At 42.7% G+C, this 18,939-nt stretch overlaps 1 protein-coding gene across 1 annotated transcript in view; it reads left to right on the top strand.

The window, feature by feature from the left end:
* LOC115106390 (wings apart-like protein homolog) overlaps positions 1-17,366 on the top strand; it is a 48,043-nt gene extending 30,677 nt beyond the window's left edge. The window contains 9 exon segments of the mRNA XM_029629072.2: positions 2,469-2,566; positions 2,974-3,050; positions 6,038-6,216; positions 6,524-6,639; positions 6,737-6,901; positions 10,322-10,541; positions 10,755-10,843; positions 14,091-14,186; positions 14,813-17,366. Of these exon segments, the coding sequence (XP_029484932.2) occupies positions 2,469-2,566; positions 2,974-3,050; positions 6,038-6,216; positions 6,524-6,639; positions 6,737-6,901; positions 10,322-10,541; positions 10,755-10,843; positions 14,091-14,186; positions 14,813-14,878 (1,106 nt within the window). The 3' untranslated portion in view covers positions 14,879-17,366.
* Positions 17,367-18,939: the final 1,573 nt, after the last annotated feature.

The following is an 18,939-nucleotide window of genomic DNA, read 5'->3' as shown; positions in this document are numbered from 1 at the left end:
CAAAGCTCCACAGCGGAGATTGGAGTAGCTATCCATAAGACCACTTTGAGCCGTACACTCCACAGAGTGGCCAGAAAAAAAGCCATTGCGTAAAGGAAGAAAATAAGCAAACACATTTGGTGTTCGCCAAAAAGCATGTGGGAGACTCCCCAAACACATGGAAGAAGGTACTCTGGTCAGATGAGACTAAAATTGAGCTTTGTGGCCATCATGGAAAACGCTATGTCTGGCGCAAACCCAACACCTCATCACCCCAAGAATAGCATCCCCACAGTGAAGCATGGTGGTGGCAGCATCATGCGGTGGGGATGTTTTTAATTGGCTGGGACTGGGAAACTGGTCAGAATTTAAGCAATGATGGGTGGCGCTTTATACATGGAATTTCTTGAGGTAAACCTGATTCAGTCTTCCAGAGAATTGAGACTGGGACGAACGTTCACCTTTCAGCAGGCCAATGCCCTAAGCATACTGCTCAAGCATCACTCAAGTGGTTTAAGGGTCAACATTGAAATGTCTTGGAATGGCCTAGTCAAAGCCCAGACCTCAATCCAATTGAGAATCTGTGGTATGACTTAAATATTGCTGTAACCAGCGGAACCCATCCAACTTGAAGGGGCTGGAGCAGTTTTGCCATGAAGAATGGGCAAAAGTCCCAGTGGCTAGACATACCCCAAGAGATTTTCAGCTGCAAAAGGTGGCTCTACAGTATTGACTTTGCGGGTGTGAGTAGTTATGCACGCTCAAGTTCTGTGTTGGTGTCTTATTTCTTGTTTGTTTCACAATAAAAAAATATTTAGCGTCTTCAAAGTAGTAGGCACGTTGTGTAAATCAAATGATACAAACCCCCAAAAATCTATTTTAATTCTAGGCAACAAAATCGGAAAAATGGCAAAGGGGTGAATACTTTCGCAAGCCACTGTATTTGTGTTGTTAGAGGCCCACAGTCTGGTTAAAATCCAATTTGGCTGTTTTCACTCCATAATATTTCTAAGTTGTAATTTTCAGATTTAGCATTTTTTGCGAAATGCTTACTCCTCTTCGGATAAGCTGGTGGCATAGCTATGATATAGACATCGGCAGTGGTGGAAAAAGTACCCAATTGTCATACTTAAAGTAAAGATACTTTTTATTAGAAAATGACTCAATATTACTAGCGTGAAATGATTTGGGTTTAAATATTCTTAAGTATCAAATAAAATTGTAAATCATTTCAAATTTCTTACATTAAGCAATTTTCTTTTTTTGGATAGCCAGGGGCGCACTCCAAAAACGTACAACCAAAGCATGTGTGTTTAGTGTGTCTGCCAGATTAGAGGCAGAAGGGATGACCAGGGACATTCTCTTGATAAATGCGTGGATTGAACCATTTTCCTGTCCTGCTAAGCATTCAAAATGTAACATACTTTTGGGTGTCCGGGAAAATGTATGGAGTAAAAGGTATATTATTTTCTTTAGGAATTTGGTGAAGTAAAAGTTGTCAAATATAAAGTACAGGTACCCCAAAAAACGACTTAAGTAGTAATTTTTTACTTAAGTACTTTACACCACTGGAAATCGTTGATTGGTGGTGATGACATGAACGTATTGGGGTTGACATTAGAGCTCTGCTCCCCGAACCCAACGGACCCCGACATTATACAGCAGGTTAGGGCCGGGTAGGGTCTGTTCAAGTTGCTCTGGTTAAGTGATATCTTCATGTCTCATTAAGATCAGAACATGATGCAATAAGTGCTTCAACCTTGTGAAATATAGAGGGAGATTATTTCACAGAAAATGTTCCTTGAGTTTTGTGTGACAAGTCGTTAACTGCTCTCTTCTGTCTCTTCATTGAGCAGAGCAGCCCAAGCAGAGCTGTTGCTATGGAGACTGAGCCATCCATACCAGCATTATAGTCAGATTTTTACCCCAACGTAATGTGAAATACACATATAAACAATGGAGCCGGGAGTTGCCAGGGACTTCACAATATATTATTACCATACTTCGATGCCGATATGTATTGAGATTCACACGATTCTATATGTTTTGCGATTCGATACTACGATTTGATGTTCCAAACATATTGCTCACTATGTATGCTGCAGAGATGAGGGCAGGAGAAATTTCATTTTGGTCAGTCATGGAAATAAAAGTGCTGAAAACATGTTGGCTCACTATTTTAAAAGATTGAGAACAAGCTATAGGATGATAAATACCAGTGTTTTGGTGCAGGCACAACCGACTAGCACTAGCTAACGCTACCTAGCAATTCGTTTTTTTACATTGAGTTACAGTATTGCTATGATATCGTCCAAAATAATATTATGTTTTTTTTAAATCACTAATAAAGAATAGCCTAAATGTAGGCAACTTTTGATGGCAGGCAATGAGATGTTGGATCTATCCTCCAAGGGCGGACGTGGCGTTTCCATTGTTTTGGTCGAACTCTTAGGTGGTTGTGGTTGAACCGACTTTCCTTGTTTCTGCAGTAAAAGAATGTGTGGAGAACCTGCGCCACGAGGATGATGAGGAGAAGCTGATGGCGTCACTGTGGGGAGCTGAGAGGTGTCTACGGGTGTTGGAGAGCGTGAGTACACATACTAATGTCTTGAACAACACTTCTGGCCACCAGAAGGCTGGATTCCTAATCGGGGCCCCGCTCATAGCGCTTCATAGATCTTATTTAATGTCATTTATAAAGTATCCATGGAAAATATTGATCTTAGTAACAGCTGCTCATGCCTCCTAAGCCTACAGTTGTGCTCGGTTTCAATCTCAGTCAGAGTACAGAGTGAAGGTTTAGATTGCAGGTCTGCTGAGGGTAGATTAGTGTGTGTGTGTGCGCAAACCTGGCACTAAGCCTGCGCTTATTGATCAACTCAGTCCGTGAATCCAGTGGGAGTCTTCTAGAAGGGGCTCTGTGTGCAGTAATGCGTTCACTTGATTTGAGATAAAGTGTTGTATTTCCTCTAACTCTGTTGTTGCTCTGTGCAGGTAACTGTTCACAACCCAGAGAACCAGGGCTACCTGATCGCTTATAAGGACTCCCAGCTTATCTGCTCTTCAGCCAAGTAAGTGGTCTGTATGGATGCACGCACACACACACATTGTGTGTTGTGCATTAAGTTCCAGACTGTGTATTGCATTTATCACCTGTATCGCCAGACAGCATCTCATTGAGGTTGAGGGGTCATCCTGTTCCCTACATAGGGGCCCTGGTCATGAGGTTGAGGGGTCATTCTGTTCCCTACATAGGGGCCCTGGTCATGAGGTTGAGGGGTCATCCTGTTCCCTACATAGGGGCCCTGGTCATGAGGGTGGCAGGGTAGCCTAGTGGTTAGAGCGTTGGACTAGTAACCGGAAGGTTGCAAGTTTAAATCCCCGAGCTGACAAGGTACAAATCTGTCGTTCTGCCCCTGAACAAGGCAGTTAACCCACTGTTCCTAGGCCGTCATTGAAAATAAGAATTTGTTCTTAACTGACTTGCCTAGTTAAATAAAGGCAAAATAAAAAATAAATAGATGAGGTTGAGGGGTCATCCTGTTCCCTACATAGGGGCCCTGGTCAAAAGTTGTGCGCTTTATAAGAATACGGTGCCATTTTGGATGCATGCCATATAGTGGGCCACTAACACCCACACAATTCAGTCTTCTTTGGCTACAGAAATGTACCGGACTCCTCACCAACACTACATTGTGTTACAAGAGTAATTAATGTGCAAAAGTGTCTGTATGCAGCTGTATTGGAAATGTCAGTTTTCATTATGCTGTGTGTTGGGTTCTGTTTTGACATTATCAATCACGGCATTCCCCCCTCGTCCTGCTCCTATGCCGGTCTGTAAAGCTAACTCCGCCCTGTATACGTTTGCCTTACCTACCATCTCCCTTTCAATACCCCGCCTCTCCCCTCGTATGGTTCAGCCACACCCCAATCGTTCCAGTGCCCCAACCCCTCCATCCCTCGTCCCACCACAGCCACTGTTCTCCGTCTTTATAACTGAATTAGCCCTGTCCCAGGCAGGGTTGGCTGCCTGCAGCCAGGGCCTTGGTCGCTCTGCTCAGGTTGCTAACCCCTGCGTCACCCCTGGTGAAATATCCTTGCACCCCCATTCAGGAGGTCTCTCTGACTGGGTCAACAAAGAGCCGCTCTGACATCGCACACAGCAGCTTCATTAGCCGCATTCAGCCGGCCGCGCTAATTCGATTACGGGGGGAGAAATCGGAGGGGTCGAGCCACACAGCAGTACACAGCAGCGCAGAGGCCCTCATTAACAGCCCCCCCCAAATAATATATGAACTCTGCCTCTGCTCTCCTCTCTGCCTTAACGGATGATCCCCCATTATTTCAAATCTCATTATTGTTTTTATTTTGCATGAAGCTGTTTTGCTGCTGGTTAGCCATGCTGCAGTCATGCACCTCTGTTGCTAACCTTTTGTTATGGTTAAATTCACCCTTCGTTCTCTCCCGCTTCGCACTGTCTTTTTTTAAATGTATTGTTGGGGATGCTGTCTTCCTAATGGTGTAGGCGTATGTCTAAAGTGGAGTCCGAAATTGACACCCTTAATAAAGATGAGCAATAATGACTGTATTTAAAATAAGTATATACCCCCAATATACTGAGCTATATTGTATGCTCCCAAAAATTGGGAAGTATATTATTTAAGACTAATACAATTGCTCAGATTTTTTAAAGTTCTCAAACATTTTTAGGATTTGATGCCATATTCCTAGCATGCATTGTATACATCAATCTTGTGACTCTACAAACTTGTTGGATGCGTTTGCAGTTAATTTTAGTCATACATTTTGTGCTCTGTCAAAATGAATGGTAAATCATGTATTGTCATTTTGTAGTCACTTTTATTGTAAATAAGAATGGAATGTTTCTAAACTCTTCTACATTTAATGTGAATGCTACCATTACGGATAATCCTGAATGAATCGTGAAGAATTATGCATGAGGAAATTAGAGGGTCAAAGATAATACCACCAAGACATGCTAACCCTCCCGTTATTGGTAATGGTGAGAGGTTAGCGTTTCTGGCGGGTAATGGTCTTTGACCCTCTTAACTTGCTCACTCATCATTATTCACCAATCGTTCAGGATTATCTGTAATCATGGTAGCATCCACATGAATGTAGGATTTAGAAACATTCTATTCTTATTTACAATAAGTTACTCAAAAATGACATTTACCATTTCTATTTGGCACAAAATAATCTGAAACACAACCAAAACTAACTGCAAATGCATCCAACAAGTTTGTGGAGTCACAAGCTTGATGCAGTCATTGGGTGCTAGGAATATGACATCAAATACAAAACATTTGACTAGTTGATGAGAATCTGTAGGGGTGTCTAATTTTGACCCAATACCTTTAAAAAAAATGTTTTTATAAATTCTCTCATCTCTATCTAGGCAATTGTATTAGTATACAAAATTTCCCCCTTTTTTGCATGTAATATAGCTCAGTATTTGAATTGTGTATTTTATACAGTTATTATGGCTCATCTTAATCAAGGTAGTCTATCATTTTGGACCCCACTATATATGTAAAGAGACACAATGTAAACGTGTGTTACTGCATTCAAATAATTTCATACCAGTTTTTCATTGGTTTACAAGCACTAGTTTTTCATTGGTTTACAAGCACTAGCTTTTCCCGAGTTGTCTGAATAATACAGAAACCCAATAGGAAGAATTGTTGCCCTGAAGAAATCTTTGAAGCTTATTTGCCAGACACACACTGCCGTTGTGGTAGTGTTTAATTCAGTATCAAGTCCCTCCAGAGCTGTCTTCCAGACCCTTTCAGTCCAGTCTGTCAGCCAAACAATCCTCCCATCAAATATTAAGGCTATTATCTCCCAGCACAACATCAGAAGGCTAAAAGTTCAATGCTGAAATATGAGAATCTTCAAACTTGAGTGGACGTAAGGGGCCGTAAATGGAAGTGCGCTATATAGCTGACTACCTCTGGTTCAATACTGTTGTGCTTCCTTGGTCCTTGGTACATAAACTAATGAATAATCCATTTTCCCTGTGTGGGGGTATTGACAGGGCTCTGTGGCACTGTGAGGAGATGATCCAGCGCTATAGCCGGGAGATGGGAGTGAACAGCGCCTTGTGTTTGGCGGGCACCGCCCTGCCCTACGCCAGCCACAGCAATGTGGGCAAAGCCGTGGAGGACTGCATGAGGGCCATCATCGGCGTGCTGCTAAACCTCACCCACGACAATGGTGAGGCGTGCGCACACACACACTTGAATATAGAGACACACACACTCCGTGGCTCACACAGTATCATCTGGACACAGAATGAGCAGACGGTGCCAATGCCACTGTGGTGGTCGTATATGATTATGGTTATTGAGGACATAAGCATACCCACACCATCTTGGGCACTGGGCAGCACTCGCCTCTCATTCACAGAAGTGCGTTAATGGTTTTTAATTTGACCCCTAAAGAAATTCGGCTTCCAAAATGTGTTATGCACATAACTGTTGATGAGGCCCCATAGTGACTGTGTCCTACCCCGTTTGTGTAGAATGGGGAAGCACGAAGACAGGCGAGCAGGAGGACATGATGATGACATCGTTGAACTGTGTGCTCCGGGTCCCACAGTACCTTCCTCAGGAGAGGAGGTTCGACATCCGAGTACTGGTGAGGGGGGGGGTGTAGTGTGGGTTTGCGTGTAGGGGGTGTGTGTGTGTGTAGGTATGTGTGTATTTCTTCAGTTTGACGTGTGATGATTCTCCAGGGGCTGGGCCTGCTGATCAACCTGGTGGAGTACAGTGCCAGGAACCGCTACTGCCTGGTGGAGATGGCGATGGATGGAGGCGCTCCCTTCAACTCTGTCCTGGTGGCTGACAAAGAGGAGCTCAAGACAGAAGGATCGCTCACTGCCATCGCTGCCCTGGTGCAGGTGGGTTAGAGAACTGAAGGGTGTTTGTGGGCTCATAGGTCGTATTGAGATCTCATACACTTCAATGAGCAATAATGCGATCTCATAGGCATAGATATAGAATAATATATTTTATTGGAGTTATATATTCAGTACCAATCAAGTTTGGACACACCTACTCATTCAAGGGTTTTTCTTTATTTGTACTGTTTTCTTACATTGTAGAATAATAGTGAAGACATGACAACTATGAAATAACACATTTGGAATTATGTAGTAACCAAAAATGTGTTAAACAAGTCAAAATATATTTTATATTTGAGATTCTTCAAAGTAGCCACCCTTGGCCTTGATGACAGCTTTGCACACTCTCAACCAGCATCATGCGTTAGTCAACTGGAATGCTTTTCAATTAACAGTTGGGATTGTTAAAAGTTAATTTGTGGAATTTCTTTCCTTAATACATTTGAGCCAATCAGTTGTGTTGTGACAAGGTAGGAGTGGTATACAATAGATAGCCCTATTTGGTAAAAGACCAAGTCCATATTAGGGCAAGAATAGCTCAAATAAGCAAAGCGAAACGACGGTTCATCATTACTTTAAGACATGGTCAGTCAATCCGGAACATTTCAAGCGTCTTTAAGTGCAGTCGCCAAAACCAACTGTGCTACGATGAAACTGGCTCTCATGAGGACCGCCACAGGAAGATCCAGAGTGCCTTATTACTATTATACACTGGTTACATACGCAAATATTGTTTTGTTATACCCCTGATATACCACGGCTGTAAGCCAATCAGCCTTCAGGGCTCGAACCACCCAGTTTATAAATGGATTTATACCATGGCATTGTTGAATATTGATTGGCTTGATGTGCATTCTAGAGCGTGCATTATTTCCCTATAACACATGGTTTATTTGCATGGTAAAATTCAATGGCTATGCTCTGTTTGAGATGCTTTTGAAAAGCAAAAGTCAAATTGAAAACATTGTTGAATTGGATTTTTCATAATAGCAAAAATTGCTGGTTTTGGTTGTCTAGGCAACTACTGTCGCTATCTAGTAAACTTGCTAGCTACTTCAGTGGATGTTGAACCCGTCTGTCTACCTGCAAAAAAAACCACATTAACAGCAGTAAATGTGTTAAATTATAGCCATGGTATAAAAGGGATAATCAGCTTGGGGCTCTGCGTTGTCTGGAAAATGATGCATCTCTGTGGGAGGTCAGTTCCACTCCGCTAGCTCGTTGTGGAACACACCTTCCACGCCGTTCATTATTTTCCAGAGAACTCCTAGCCCCTCCTTGATTATCCCTTACATAGACTATTTGCTTTGACCCCCTTTTTATCTTTCTTGCAATGGCTCTATGCACACTCACTGAACTCTACCCACGCTCAGATACTACACTGCTGCGGCAGGGTAGCCTAGTGGTTAGAGCATTGGACTAGTAACCGGAAGGTTGTAAGTTCAAACCCCAGAGCTGACAAGGTACAAATCTGTCGTTCTGCCCCTGAACAGGCAGTTAACCCACTGTTCCTAGGCCGTCATTGAAAATAAGAATTTGTTCTTAACTGACTTGCCTAGTTAAATAACTGACTTGCCTTTATTTTAAATAAAGGTAAAATAAAAAAAGTATTTAGTCAGCCACCAATTGTGCAAGTTCTCCCACTTAAAAAGATGAGGCCTGTAATTTTCATCATAGGTACACTTCAACTATGACAGACAAGATGAGAAGGGAAAAAATCCAGAAAATCACATTGTAGGATTTTTTATGAATTTATTTGCAAATTATGGTGGGAAAAAACTTTTATTGACCAAATACTTAATCTCAATACTATGTTTATATACCCTTTGTTGGCAATGACAGAGGTCAAACGTTTTCTGTAAGTCTTCACAAGGTTTTCACACACTTGCTGGTATTTTGGCCCATTCCTCTATGCAGATCTCCTCTAGAGCAGTGATGTTTTGGGGCTGTTGCTGGGCAACACGGACTTTCAACTCCCTCCAAAGATTTTCTATGGGGTTGAGATCTGGAGACAGGCTAGGCCACTCCAGGACCTTGAAATGCTTCTTACGAAGCCACTCCTTCGTTGACCGGGAGGTGTGTTTGGGATCATTGTCATGCTGAAAGACCCAGCCACGTTTCATCTTCAATGCCCTTGCTGATGGAAGGAGGTTTTCACTCAAAATCTCACGATACATGGCCCCATTCATTCTTTCCTTTACACGGATCAGTCGTCCTGGTCCCTTTGCAGAAAAACAGCCCCAAAGCATGATGTTTCCACCCCCATGCTTCACAGTAGGTATGGTGTTCTTTGGATGCAATTCAGCATTCTTTGTCCTCCAAACACGACAAGTTGAGTTTTTACCAAAAAGTAATATTTTTGTTTCATCTGACCATATGACATTCTCCCAATCTTCTTCTGGATCATCCAAATGCTCTCTAGCAAACTTCAGACGGGCCTGGACATGTTCTGGCTTAAGCAGGGGGACACGTCTGGCACTGCAGGATTTGAGTCCCTGGCGGCGTAGTGTGTTACTGATGGTAGGCTTTGTTACTTTGGTCCCAGCTCTCTGCAGGTCATTCACTAGGTCCCCCTGTGTGGTTCTGGGATTTTTGCTCACCGTTCTTGTGATAATTTTGACCCCACGGGGTGAGATCTTGCATGGAGCCCCAGATCGAGGGAGATTATCAGTGGTCTTATGTCTTCCATTTCCTAATAATTGCTCCCACAGTTGATTTCTTCAAACCAAGCTGCTTACCTATTGCAGATTCAGTCTTCCCAGCCTGGTACAGGTCTACAATTTTGTTTCTGGTGTCCTTTGACAGCTCTTTGGTCTTGGCCATAGTAGAGTTTGGAGTGTGACTGTTTGAGATTGTGGACAGATGTCTTTTATACTGATAACAAGTTCAAACAGGTGCCATTAATACAGGTAATGAATGGAGGACAGAGGAGCCTCTTAAAGAAGTTGTTACAGGTCTGTGAGAGCCAGAAATCTTGCTTGTTTGTAGGTAACCAAATACTTATTTTCCACCATAATTTGCAAATAAATTCATTAAAAATCCTACAATGTGATTTTCTGGATTTTTTTTTCTCATTTTGTCTGTCATGGTTGAAGTGTACCTGTGATGAAAATTACAGGCATCTCATATTTTTATGTGGGAGAACTTGCACAATTGGTGGCTGACTAAATACTTTTTTGCCCCACTGTATATAGCCTCATTATTGTTACAATTTCCCTTTTCTATATTTTTTAAAACTTTAACTCTGCATTGTTGGGAAAGTGCTCGTAAGTAAGTATTTTGTGGTGAAGTCTACACCTGTTGTATTTGGTGCATGTGACAAATAACATTTGATTGGATTTTTTTTATGGGTGGGTTGATTACTGGTTTACATGTACGTGTGACCTTTTCTGACCCGATTTGTGTTTGTGCCCTCAGCTCTTCCTCCAGCGGGAGCAAGCGGCCATAGCGGCAGAGGCGGAGACGGATGACTTCATCAATGATGTGCCCAAGCCCAAGCTGGACCAGAGCGGCGAGTGGCAGGAGTCTGGTGGCGAGATCCAATGGGTGGCCTCAGAGAACAACAACGCCAATGCCGTCAGCGAGAAAGAGAAGGCCAAGAAAGAGGAAGAGAACGAGGAGATAGACCTTACCAAAGGTAATGACCTACTTGGTTAAATAAACGCAAAATAAATCAATAAAATATAACTGAGTGTAATGTAATAGATGCATAATGGCATCTAGGTAACTCTGAAAAGAGATTCAGAGGAACCCATGTTTGGATTACAGGTTATGAGCTGTATTGGTTATTCTATTAATATTTTGGTGACTGACACGTTCTCCCTTCTCCCTCCATCCCTTCCTGCTGCAGCTCTTCAGCATGCTGGGAAGCACATGGAGGACAGCATAGTGGCCTCCTACACAGCACTGCTACTGGGCTGTCTCTGTCAGGGGAGTCCGGTAAGGACACTCTCCTTGCACTCCTGACACTCACTGCCAGCTCTGAGTGGCATGGCTGCTTTACAAAATCAAATAAACTGTTATTTAAATTGCAGTTCAAATTGGGAACACACTTTACAGAAAATCATTTAAATGATAAAAACACAAGCAATAGGCGAGATGAATAAAGAAACATAACGAATGTCGATAATAACAGTGAAATCATTGATCCGTTCTCGACACAACTGTCTAACCCTGAACCGATGCAGCAACTTCATGTTGAAGCAGTGAGACAAGGTCACATCACATAATGGGTTGTATAGACCTAGTTTGGTCTTGTTCATTAGACATGCGGACTTTAGGCTACAGTTTACATTCGGGAAGTATTCAGACCCCTTCCCTTTTTGCACATTTTAAGTTTAGAGCCTTATTCTAAAATGGATTAAATGATTTGTTTTCCTCATCAATCTACACACAATACCCCATAATGACATTGAAAACAGGTTTGTATAAATGTTTATACATTTATAAAAAATTAAAAACAAAACTTAATTACATAAGTATTCAGACCCTTTGCTATGACTGAGCATCCTGTTTCTGGTGATCATCCTTCTGATGTTTATACAACTTGATTGGAGTCCACCAGTGATAAATTCTATTGATTGGACACAGATCTGGGGAAGGGTACCAAGACATGTCTGCAGCATTAAAGGTCCCCAAGAACATAGTGGTCTCTATCATTCTTAAATGGAAGAAGTTTGGAACCACCAAGACTATTCTTAGAGCTGGCCACCCGGCTAAACTGAGCAATCGGGGGAGAAGGGCCTTGGTCAGGGAGGTGACCAAGAACCCGGTGGTCACTGACAGAGCTCCAGAGTTCCTTTGTGGAGATGGGAGAACCTTCCAGAAGGACAACCATCTCTGCAGCACTCCACCAACCAGGCCTTTATGGTAGAGTGACCAGATGGAAGCCACTCCTCAGTAAAAAGCACATGACAAGCCCGCTTGGAGTTTTCCAAAAGGCACCTAAAGGACTCAGACCATAAGAAACAAGGTTCTCTGGTCCAATGAAACCAAGATTGAACTCTTTGGCCTGAATGCCAAATGTCATGTCTGGAGGAAACCTGGCACCATCCCTAAAGTGAAGCATGGTGGTGGCGGCATCATGCTGTGGGGATATTTTTTAGTGGCAGGGACTGGGAGACTTGTCAGGATTGAGGGAAAGATGAACGGAGCAAAGTACAGATATCCTTGATGAAAACCTGCTTGAGACTGCTCAGGACCTCAGACTAAGGCGAAGGTTCACCTTTCAACAGGACAACGACCCTGAGCACACAGCTAAGACAACGCAGGAGTGGCTTCAGGACGAGTCTCAAGGTCCTAGAGTGTCCTGGACTTGAACCCGATTGAACATCTCTGGAGAGACCTGAAAATAGCTGTGCAGCGATGCTCCCCATCCAACCTGACAGAGCCTGAGAGGATTTGCAGAGAAGAATGGGACCAACTCCCCAAATACAGGTGTGCCAAGCTTGTAGCGTCATACCCAAAAAGACTTGCTACAATGCTATAATCGCTGCCAGGTGCTTAAACAAAGTACTGAGTAAAGGGTCTGAATACTTGTGATATTTTTTTTCTTCTAATACATTAGCCAAAAATTCTAAAACCGGTTTTTGTTTTGTCATTATGGGGTATTGTGTAGATTGAGGGTGGAAATAATCCATTTTAGAATAATGCTGTAATGTCACGAAATGTGGAAAAGAAAAAGTCAAGGGGTCTGAACACTTTCTGAATGACATTTTGGCCATTTATCTTAACGTAGGTAAGGCGAACTAATCCATTGTGTACAGCATAGCTAGTGCCGAGGTCACCCCATTATGCATGTTAAACTAGACTGTCGTTTCCTCATGTACCCAACGTTCACTTCAAATACCCACATCACCATTTAGACAAGTTGACTCGTCTGCGATGGCTCGTTCGAACGTCTGCAATAAACATCCGTCATCTGTGTCATTTTAATTTTAAAGCCTCTCTCAGGGACCATCAATGGTTTCCTTCAAAATTGCCATCTTAAAAGTTTCACGGCCCGACTGTGGAAAAGGAAAATAAAAGCTGTGATAATGTTATTCTGGCTTTAATGGCTATTTCTCTTTTGAAGATGTTATTAGCGATCCAATGATGCCTTGAGAGCTCAGTACATCTGCAGTAATGGACTCTCTCTCGCTGAGTCTCCCATAGGGCAGTTAGGTTGTGATTGATGTGCCATGGACGTTATCCCTCTCTGATAAACCTGTACCAGTCCCAGGCTGTAGCTTTTATCTGGACAGGGCTCTGTGTTCTATCTCGTAAAGGTCACGCCTCAGACTTTAAACAAGACTTTAGTCTTAAAACAAAATGACTGTGGCCTGGCTGGTCTAGTGGTCCAAGGCACTGCCTGTAGAATACATACTGCTGCCAGAATGGGTCCAATCCCGGCTCATTGTTCTTTCAGCGCCCTCCAACTTTTACTCGCTAACTCTGTCAAAAAAAAAACATATATCAAACAAAATAACTAGTTGGGTACACTAGAAGGACTGGACAAGTTCCAATGACTGAATTCCTAAGTTTTAGCCTAAACTAACTGAATAGGGCTTTTAATGGAGGAACCGCATCAGATGGATGGCTGAGTGGAACGGCCATTCTAGCGCCTCTGACCACAGAACATCAAATCAAATGTATTTATATAGCCCTTCGTACATCAGCTGATATCTCAAAGTGCTGTACAGAAACCCAGCCTAAAACCCCAAACAGCAAGCAATGCAGGTGTAGAAGCACGGTGGCTAGGAAAAACTCCCTAGAAAGGCCAAAACCTAGGAAGAAACCTAGAGAGGAACCAGGCTATGTGGGGTGGCCAGTCCTCTTCTGGCTGTGCCGGGTGGAGATTATAACAGAACATGGCCAAGATGTTCATAAATGACCAGCATGGTCGAATAATAATAAGGCAGAACAATTGAAAATGGCCATTTTCTTTTCTCAACGATTCTACATGTTGTATCACCACCATTCGTTGACACCCAGCATGTAATCCACTGCGCATGCCTAACCTTGGTTATGGTGGCTACGGTTCTGGTGCGTCTTCCCTCGAAGAAATTATTTGGACATGGAGATTAGTTTATCACTAGAATTACTGTTCGCTGACATTCTATATCTGCCTGTTGTGATTGAATATCATCAGAGATTGGACATGAGTAGAACAAAGGTTTCAATGCTGATTCATAGTCTTCTCTTTCAGATGAATGTGACTACTGTGAGGGAAAGCCTGCCCAAAGGAGATTTCTCAATAATGACAGAAATGCTCAAGAAGTTCCTCAATTTCATGAATCTTACAGTAAGTTCTCTCACATAAAAAAATGTCAGTTTTTATAACTTTTTTAAAACTCCTTTTTCTCCCCAATTTCGTGATATCCAATTTGTAGTTAGTCTTGTCCCATTGCTACAACTCCCCTACGCACTCGGAAGATGCGAAGATCGAGAGCCATGTATTCTCCGAAACACGACCCTGCCAAGCCACACTGCTTCTTGACACACTGCTTGTTTCACCCGGAAGCCAGCCGCACCAATGTGTCGGAGGAAACGCCATCCAGCTGGTGACCGAAGTCGACTTGCAGGTGCCCGGCTTGCCACAAGGAGCCGCTAGAGTGCGATGGGACAAGGAAATCTCGGCCAGCCAAACCCTCCCCTAACCTGGACGTAACGGGTCTGTAGTGATGCCTCAAGCACTGCGATGCAGTGCCACTCGGGAGGCAAAATGTCTGTTTTTAAATGTCTTTATTGTGGCTTCTTCATTGTGTCATTGAGCTTGTACAGGCTCATGAGTAGTATCCCTCTCTGGTTCCTGTAGCCTTATGTTTAAATAGGGATGTTGTGTGGAGAGTGCTTCAGTGTGTGGTAACTGACCTCTGCTCTCTCCCTTTCACTCACCCTCTCACTTTCACCCCCCTCCTCTCTCCATAGTGTGATGTGGGCACCGCAGGGCAGAAGTCCATCTCTCGGGTCATTGACTATCTAGAGCACTGTTAGAGGCCTGGCTCTGCAGAAAGGGCTCACACTGGGGACTTACTGCTCGCCTCACACAGAGACCAGGACAGTTGGGTGGACCCTACTCCAGAGACCACCCACACAGCCTGCTAATAACGACCACCCATCATTGTCATCCCTACGTTCACTATACAGACTGTGATGGTCTCCCCACACACACACACACGTGAGGCCTGAAGCACTGTTTCAGCATTCCACCTCTCCTATTATTATGACGTCTGCTTGGAATAACCAGAGAAGTAAATAAATAAAAAACTCCCGTTAAATTCTTGACTTTGTTCTCAATGTTGGGTTTTTCTGTTCCCTCGTGAAAATATAATTTATGATTGACTCATTGATATTCATTCAATATGATTTTTTTTCTTTAATTGATTTCCCCACTTGTGCTATTCAGGTTGTACATTTATATAAAAACTCCTTGTATTCCAAATCAATATTTCCCCTCCTTATTACAGCTATCTGCCTGGACATGTTTTTTTGGAAGTGCCAGACTGTGACATAACTTCCTCCTTTGTTTTGGGTTTTGTTTTCTGTCTGCTGTAAAAGATGGCTCTTTCCCTGCCAACTTTCAATTGTCATCGAAGTGCCTGAATTCCTCCCTCTGAATCCATAGAAAGAGTTGGGCAGTGACCCACAGAACTGGAATAGGAGCCAGAGCTCTCAGCCTTCTTTGAAATGCTGAAAGCCTCCAGAGCCCCATTGACCCGCTGCACCGATGCCATTGTATTGCTTTCACGACTGTTCTGCTTTTTTGTGTTCTAAAAACCTCTTTGTAGTTGAGTGGGGGGTGTCGAACCCACCAGGCACAGACGTTAACGGATATCTGTTACATTTGGTTGAGTTATCAACTAATGTGAAATCAAAAAGATTTCACTAGGTCATTGGATTTAGGTTCAAAGTTGGATGAACAATAGATTAAATACGTTGATGAGTTTTTGCAAATCCAATCAGTTTCCCATGTTGATTCATCGTCATCACATACATTTTGTTGTTGTTGAAATGATGTGGCAACGACGTTTATTCAACCAGTGTTTTGTCCAGTTCGAATAGATTTGAGTTCTCTTTCAAGGTGCACAAAGAGGTGAGGGTGAGACAGAATTGTTAGTTTGGTCAGTCCCTCACCTCTCGGTCTGTCCAAGTCAATATTATCAGAGATTCTAGCTCTTCAAGGACAGATCTGAAATGGTCCCCATCTGTAGTGTTCACTAACGTACGAGAACTACATAATTTAGCTTATTCTTACCCCCATCATTATTAGTTATGGCCAACAGGAAAGTATAGGTGTTTGTGTCTTTGAATTTGGACGGGAGAGCCTCGGTTAGTCTGAATGACCACAGTGCTTCACCTACCAATTGAAGGCTGTAGAAAGTATGGATGTTTGTGTCTTTGAATTTGGACGGGAGAGCCTGTTAGTCTGAATGACCACAGTGCTTCACCTACCAATTGAAGGCTGTAGAAAGTATGGATGTTTGTGTCTTTGAATTTGGACGGGAGAGCCTCTGTTAGTCTGAATGACCACAGTGCTTCACCTACCAATTGAAGGCTGTAGAAAGTATGGATGTTTGTGTCTTTGAATTTGGACGGGAGAGCCTCTGTTAGTCTGAATGACCACAGTGCTTCACCTACCAATTGAAGGCTGTAGAACACTTCACAAATGGTTGGTTTCCAATCTCGCCAGCAACACTTCTGTCTTTGAATAAATAAAAAACCAGTCCCCTTTTCTCTGCAATGTTTCAATTGCTTTATTGAGGTTTTCTCTGTTAATTTCAACATAATAAATCAACGGGACTGGAAGCCTACCATATTTGTAGCATTTCAAACGTTTTAAATTAAGCACTAGAACTGATAAGATGACTATTCATGAACTGAGCCTCTAGTGGTTGCTGTACCCATACTCCATCTAAGTTTCATAACCGGTGCTCTCAGTTGTGTTAATTTCAGGCTAGATTAGGACTGCTATCGGCTTTAGAACAGTGTCAGCTGTTGCATTGGTCATATGCTGTTTCCCATAGATTTTTCCCATAAAACTAATATAATTTTATCCTACCTTGGATGTTGTGGTTGTTGAGGCTAAGATTTAAATTTTCTAAAGTTTCATTTATTCTCATTTGGTGTGTATTTCTGTGTCGTTTTGTTTCTCATGGCTGTGCTAAGACACACACCCTCATCAGTACTTTCTAAGCTATTTCAACACTTCTAAAGTTTACAAGAGCTTTATTCACAAATCTGGAAATGAATGGAATAATGTAAATACATTTGTAAATATTGCCTATTGGAAATTAGAAACTGTAGACTACTTTTCTGAATTCAATCCTTTTTTATTTTATACAGCATTTCTCAGTTATTTGAAAGTCAGATTAAAAAGGTATACAAAGCCAAATGCAGGGACATGATCTTTGTACCAATTTCAAGAATGTCTTTGGTTACCTGTATATAATTTTAACTAGAATAAAAATTGCTACTTTCAGTATACCGTGTCTGATATTTTTTGTATTTTTGTACACTTCTGTACGTTTGTATCATGTTTTGGAATCTAATCTATTGCCCGTTTTTACAGAGCATAAACTGCCCCTATAACTTTCAGACATGCGAAAGAATCCGAAGCCTTTAGATAAAGCTCAAATTGATGCGTAAATATGTTTTTACTTCAGCCAGATAATCTACATAAGGTTTCAAACAAGAATCAACATGTTTTGTATAAAAACAACACAAATACAATCAGTTATTTTGTGCCACTAGTTCTCTCCCACAGGTTCATAAACCCTCGCAGCTCTGTCTTCTGTTCTTCGAAAGGCGCGCGCATCACGTTTCCACTGTCTCTACATATATTGTATGTACCTGGCCCAGGTAGCTTTACAGTTGCGTCTTCTGTGGAGTTCATTGTTGGCCTTCCCGTTGGGGCCGTGTCCACTTTCGCCGTGCTCTCAAGTTCAGTGGTGCTGAATTCCGCTACGGGGGGCCTGTCCTGCAACAAGTCGCTGAGCGTCGATATGTATATCTGCGCCATCTGAAGAGTCTCTGATTTGGACAGCTTCTTGTCGCTCTCCAGGTTAGGGATAACGCTCCTGAGCCGGTCGAAGGCAACATTGAGGCCGAGCATCCTCCTCCTCTCCCGGGCGTTTGCAGCCATGCGCCGCCGCCTTTGCGCTCTGTCGATGGTGCTCTTGTCCTGTTCGATGTATCCGAGCCCTGGCAACCTGAGTTCCCCAATAGCGCACGTGTCACATTCGCTCCTGCGCTCTACTCTCTCCTCTATCCAACTGGTCTGCACAAGAGCTCCATGTGGCAGGTCTATAGGATGCACTTTCAAATCCGCAACAGTGTCTGCGTTTCTGGAGATGTATGGCGCAAATAGACTTTTGCGGCGTTGCATTGTCCTGACTAGGGTATAGATTCAACAGTGCAGACGTAACTGAACTTCTAGACCCGTGGTTTAAAAAAAGTTTCTGGTGTGAGGGGAGAATTTATTGACAAACGCCAGAGCTTGTGAGGATGCTATGGGCGTGGCAAGGGTCGTGTGCGCGTAATGAATAGAGTTAGATCCCTTTGATAATGTCAGCAGGAAGTCTTATTAACCAAGGTCATCAAAAGTGGATTAGGTCCATCTGAGTGATCGCTGTGCGCATGGGGCTTGGCTGGGCTCTGGGCAGAAGAGCGATCAGGCCACTTTTTTAGAGCTCGTTGTCTAGAAGTTTTATTAAGATTTATCCTATATGCTAATATCTTCTTCCCCCCCAAATGCCAAAATCAACGTTTTCATAATTGCAACCATGGGAAAATATAGATTTTATGAAATAGTAGACTTTTGGGAGAAATCATAGGCCTTCATTTACATAGTCACAAATGGATTTGTAGGCTGGATCATTTAATTCAAGGGTGTAGCCTTATGCTCACAAAAGAGAGAGAGGAAAACCTTGGGTCACATGTATTTATACTTATTTATGTAAAAAGCTAAATGAACAGTAGGATAACGGACAGGCAGGCCACAAACGCAATGTGTATAATCTCATCCGATTTAGCGCTGTCCAGTAAAGCGATGTGGG

The sequence above is a fragment of the Oncorhynchus nerka genome, linkage group LG23 (genome assembly GCF_034236695.1).
Source record: "Oncorhynchus nerka isolate Pitt River linkage group LG23, Oner_Uvic_2.0, whole genome shotgun sequence".
NCBI lineage: Eukaryota > Metazoa > Chordata > Actinopteri > Salmoniformes > Salmonidae > Oncorhynchus > Oncorhynchus nerka.
The sequence above is the reverse complement of the archived record's forward strand: the minus strand, read 5'-3'. Positions and strand labels throughout refer to the sequence as shown.